This window comes from Wasmannia auropunctata, unplaced genomic scaffold, assembly GCF_000956235.1.
Source record: "Wasmannia auropunctata unplaced genomic scaffold, wasmannia.A_1.0 LD336101.1, whole genome shotgun sequence".
Classification (NCBI taxonomy): Eukaryota; Metazoa; Arthropoda; class Insecta; order Hymenoptera; family Formicidae; genus Wasmannia; species Wasmannia auropunctata.
The window spans coordinates 239,911-245,600 of NW_012026789.1; the positions used below are offsets into that span (position 1 = coordinate 239,911).

The window sequence follows — 5,690 nt, forward strand, 5'->3', positions numbered from 1 at the left end:
CTTTCGATATGAATTCTTAAACTTGCTATGCTTTTGGTTTTTAATATTTCTTGTTTGGTAGGTTTTGTAGAAGTGGAGACAGACGGTGGACGAAGCAGCTCACACTTATTCTGATTTAAAATTGTCTGAATTTGTTTGAATCCTCTGTCAGCCATAACTCCACATTTTTCTGGTAAAATGTGCATTATTTTACTTTCTTGAAATAATAAAGTATCGCTGATCCTGCCTCCATATCCAGAAGATATAAAAATAATAAATCCATCAGGAGTGCATGCTATTAAATATTTCAAAGTATTGCATTTCTTGTATTCAGACCAAGTTAAAGCTTGTTGCACTGGATCAGATGGTTTTTCAATTTCAATTTCAAAAGCATCTAGAATAGCACATACGTGGCTGTAGTATGCACGAAATGCCACTGGTAAATTCTTTTTTATGCTACTTGGGTCTGGGCAGTACACAAGAGTTTTTAAATAATGCGCCAAGGAGTTCACTGTTTTATTAAATACTCTACTAGCTTGCGATGTTGATAATCCAAACTGATCTCCTAATCGACTAAATGTATCATTTGTTCTTATTTTCATCAAAGTTAATTTGATGTCATCAATATTGCATGTAGTTGAAGAATGTAATAAATCAATTATCCACAACCATTCGTTGTCAATCCCAATATATCTTTTTGCATGTATACTAATGAGATATCTTGTTATATTTAAAGCTGATGTTTTTATTTTTTTCTCATTTTCTTTTCTTTCCTCACTGCAACTTGATGAGGATTTATATTCACAAAGAGAAGATGAGTATTGATACGAGTACTCATTTGAACTTGTTAAAAAATTACTAGTTAATTATTACTAGTTAATTATTAGTTAAATAGTTACTTCTGAATTGGATGAAGCATAATTTGTTGCTGCTGGTGTTTTAAATAATGACTTTATTGGTGAACATGTTTTGCTTATTTGTATTTGGCATTGGCAAGATGCATCAGTCATACAAGGCTTGCACATGACAGATTTACTTCGAATATGAGGTTTTACTAATTTTGTATATACTTGCACTCCAACACTTCGTTGAGAAAGATTTGTAGTATTTTTAGAAACTGGAGATTTGCCAAAACTTAATAGCTTTTGTTTATTTTCTGGTTTAGTAGAAGAATGTATTTGCATTGAAGTTGATCTAGGTGAAATGTGTGCTGATTCAACGAAAACTGAAGTATTTCCTGATTCAATTTCTATTTCACTAGTTAAAGGTTTACATACAGACTGTGATATAATTGGTACATCATTCTGCAAATTAAAAACATCATGTTTAAATGTATTATTTAAAACAAAATTCTATTATTTATTTATTAATTATTTATAAAATAAGAAAAGTATATGATGCAAGTCATAAAAAGCATCCTAATAAAAGATATCATAAAAAAATAGACTATTTAAAATTTAGATTGTATATTTATTAACTGAACTTTTGCATTTAAAAAATCTATATTTTGAAAAGAATTTTTTAATTTAAAAATAACAAATTTTCTTTGTTTGAAAATCTTCTAGTTTTTTAAATGTAACATAATTGATTAGAAGTACACAAAGTTTATTTTAATTAAAATAGAACATAAAATAATTCATTATATTAAATGTACTAAAATAAATTTTAAAGGTGTAGTCAGTTTAAAATTATCAAACTTACAAAATTTCTTGAATCCAAATCTAATTCTGAGATAAGTTGTGCTCTTTCTGAATAGATACTTGTAATGTTTGAAGTTGTCTGTGTGGGCTGTACATGCGATATAACTGTATTGTCCTATAAATTAAAAGTAATTGTTACACTTTCTCTTCAAATAAACTTTTATTTTAGTTTTTACAAATAAGATATATAAACTTATCAAATTTGTCAAATCTATAAAAATAGTTTCGTCAGGAGTATTCAAATCTCGATTATTTTCAATTTTCTTTATTTTATGTAAAGGTTGTTGCGATGAAGTACTAGTACTTGGAAAATTGTTTTTATTTTGGTTTTCGGTCTCTGACAAAATCTCAGCAATTTCTCTTTTTCTGTTTAATTTGTTGTACGCAGGTCGAAAAAGATTATTTAATGTCTTTACTCGATAAGGTTGGCAGTCAAAAATATAAGGAATCACACATCTTTCTTCAGCTTTACTGGAGCTCCCATCATACAATATCTAATATAATTATCCATATCCGTTTTTAACTGCAATATAAATAAAAAATTGAGAATATTAAAAAAGCAAATTATTCTAATAAATTTGATTAATATACGATTATAAATGTTTAAAAAATGGCATTTACACATAAAAAACATGTTTTCCTCATTAATTATAAATTATGATTTTAAAATAATTTTAGATGTAATAATTTTATGAATTTCCAAAATACCTTTACATTTGATGTTTAAGGTTATGTATGTAAGGTTATGTATGAAGTTATAACATTTTTACATAAATATACATACGTTGTTTAATATTTTTATAAATGTTATAATCAAGCGTAAAAAATATATTTTACATAATACTTACGTCGAAATGATCTTCACAACAAAAATAATTCCATTTTCCTGGTTCATCAACACGATGAGCACTTTTAAACCACTTTTTCCTGATGTTTTCAACTTGAGGCACATAAAAGAACAATTTATGTGGTGTTTTAATTGTTGTACTTTTACACAAAGGTACAAAACACGTTTTGTACGTGTTTCTTTTGCTCATTTTTAAAATAAATTAATTTCTTGCTAAGTAAAAGCGGTTTCTGTGTTACAGTGTGACGTCACAACGCGTTCGGGAGGGCTCGGTCGTATCCGGACCGTCTTCGGTATTTCAAATAATGCAATATTTTATTATTTATTTTCTCGTATAATTTGAATTAAAAAATTACAAAACAAAATTACAGTTAAAGATATACATATAAATTACAAAATGCAATATTTTTTAAAAATTATGCAAATTCCCTATTGAATAGATACAAAGGTATGTACTACTTGCGTTTTATTTTTTAAAAAGTAGTTAGCATGTATTACATATCACTCGGATTAATTAAGGTAACACAATTTTGCAAAAAATTAAAGCTACTACCACTTTGATTGGAATAGAAAGATCTTCAATGGGAGTACAAAGATACGTACCACTTAGGTTTTATTTTTTTAAAATCTTTACTTTAAAATTTTTTTATAGGATTGCAATTTAGTGCCAGTTATTGATATCAAAACTTTTATTGGGTTTAATTTTGGTACAAGTTCTTTTTAGGTACATATCATTTGGGTTGAGTAAAATATCAAGTAGCTATTATAGGCCGGTTCTAACTAGGGAGCTCCGAGGGGGGGTGAGGGGCAGGGGGTCCTCGGGAGGTCCGCGGGAGGGGGAGTCCGCGGGGAGGGGGAAGCCGCTCAGAACGTTCACGATCTGATGTGGGGTCCGTGGGGAGGGGAAGCCGCGGAAAGCCGCTCGATCAGCTGGCCTGACCGCGGGGACGTGGGTGCGGGTGTTGCGGGGAGAGGGGAACCGCGCTCGCGTTCGCCGCCGCCGCCGCCGTTGCGCACGGGCCCCACCCCACGTTTATCGCTCGCGGACCCACCCGTTATCGTACGCGATAGAAAAAGAAGAGGAGAAGAATTAAACAAAATATTATTATAATTAAAATTTAAAAAAGTTTTTATTTAAAAATAATATGATATAAAAAGTATTCGTGAAAGAAATCCGCCTGTCCGTCGTCATCTGCAACAGACAAAAAAAGGAAGCAATTTAAAAAATTGCAAGGAGAAACAAAAAGGAAGATAGCTATGTAAAAAAACTTACCCTAGTTGTAAAAGGCAACCTGCCTTCTACCGGTTGCTACGTGCACAATCACACGCAGCGGTGCCTCCTCACACGGGTTCGCCAGTGTTTGCGGGCTCCGCGGCGCCTCCTCGCACAGACTCCGCGGCACCTGCAGGCTGTCCTCCTGCGAGCTCCAGGCTACCTCGCAGGCTCTCCCGCGGGCTCTCCCGCGGGCTCGCATCCTCCCGCGGATTTTGCGAAGACGTTTTCGCGTCGTTGTCATCGTCTTCATTATCACTATTTAGAAGATCATTCTGAAAGAAACAAAACATCGCTTTTATCCTAGATAAAAATCATCGTCTATATTCGAGAGTAATTACTTTTGTACTTACTAGCAATCTTCTACGCCTCGCGGCCTCGTCCTTCCGGCGCATGCTTTCCACCCATGCGTCGTTCCTCTCATCATCATCCAACATGATACACTCCGAAATTCTCGTGCAAAACAAACAATCCCATTTACTCGTAAAGTGTTTAACACATAATAAATCGTATCCAAGTCTGTTTTGGTCGTAATGTAAAAAAGCATAGTGTCCAATTTCGCGACCTCTTATTAGTTTTGCCAGCGGCGGTACATACTCTTGATCCTCATACATGATGGACTGACACTACAACTCAAAATGCAGTCAGAGATGTTCGTACCCGAGAAAGATAAACATTAAATGCGCTAGCATTCAAACACACGTTATAATTACTTCTACATCTCAATGTGCAAGCATCTAGGTACATGTTATACCTACCACTACATCTCCATGTCGCGATAATTTTGTGAGGACAAAGCATCTAGATACTTACCACAACATATTAACGTTGACACATCTCCATACAACGGTAAATGATAACACATAGGTATAACTAGACGCGGGGTCGCGAAAGGGGGTTCCAGCGCGGACCCAGCTGCAATTTTCTTTCTCTCTCCCTCATGCGGTATCTCCGTCCCACCCATGATTTTCGCGCGCGATGTAATTCGACGAAGAGATATGGAACGAAAAAAATTTAACACATAATGTATATTTAACAGACAATGTATATATATTTAGCACATGATTAATACATTTAACACATAATGTATATATTTAATACATAATTAATTATGGAACGCATCATGCACAATATGATCTGACGCGTAAGCGTCTATGAGTGAACTATGAGTTCACATTCAATAAGCGACGTTTTATCATATACCTTATGCAAAATATTTATCGCATCGTCTTTATTCACAATACAATTGTGACGTAAATAATCAACGAAATGCTTAAACTTATTACTAACAGCGTCCGTATTTTGATTTAAATTAAAGTATGCATGCTCAACGCAATGTTCGAGTTCGAATATAAAAACCATAGTCGACGGTTTCATGAACATACAAGTATCATTAAGTGTCAATTTAACAATATTATCATTACGTATTTTTACGAGATCTATAACTAAATCTTGAATTCGTAGCGATGACGGGACGCTTGACTGCAGCAATTGCTCAATATCCATACGTCTCTCGATAAACATCCTCCACATTCCATAAGGCAGGATAATATGATTGCCTCGGTTGTCACCAATAAGTATTTCCACATAAGATATAGATCCGACGCTGATTCCAATATCCAAGTTGTTTACGACGCGTCGGCGGGATGCTGGATTTTGCAATCGGTAGATTGAGCGTACTCCGTGGTTTCGACAATGCACTTTTTATTGGTCACACATAAATTTACAGAAAAAAAAGAAGGGAACTGAACAACAACTAAATAAGAGCGCGGGCGCGCGGTCGGCGCACGACTCCACGCGTCGGTTCTCCGCGAACGCACGGTCGGCGTACGTACGGCGGTGTCGAAGCGACGACGACGTTGAATGAACCGAGACTGAGGCCCCGAAAGGA

At 34.7% G+C, this 5,690-nt stretch overlaps 1 protein-coding gene across 1 annotated transcript; it reads right to left on the reverse strand.

The window, feature by feature from the left end:
* Window positions 1–866: 866 nt before the first annotated feature.
* LOC105460926 lies at window positions 867–4,413 on the reverse strand. Its single transcript, XM_011707424.1, has 5 exons — window positions 4,153–4,413; window positions 3,874–4,074; window positions 1,877–2,173; window positions 1,681–1,794; window positions 867–1,283 (listed from the first exon to the last, which is right to left on the reverse strand). Exons 1-5 carry the CDS (start codon window positions 4,411–4,413, stop codon window positions 867–869), a joined length of 1,290 nt encoding a protein of 429 aa, XP_011705726.1.
* Window positions 4,414–5,690: the final 1,277 nt, after the last annotated feature.

Bases quoted from the DNA above. Each gene is read 5' to 3' on its own strand.
- LOC105460926 (XM_011707424.1), bottom strand. From the start codon at position 4,413: ATGTATGAGGATCAAGAGTATGTACCGCCGCTGGCAAAACTAATAAGA. The intron at 4,075-4,152 runs GTAAGTACAAAA...TGTTTCTTTCAG, and splicing joins CGAGGCGTAGAAGATTGCTA to AATGATCTTCTAAATAGTGA. The intron at 1,284-1,680 runs GTAAGTTTGATA...TTTAATTTGCAG, and splicing joins ATTTGGATTCAAGAAATTTT to AATGATGTACCAATTATATC.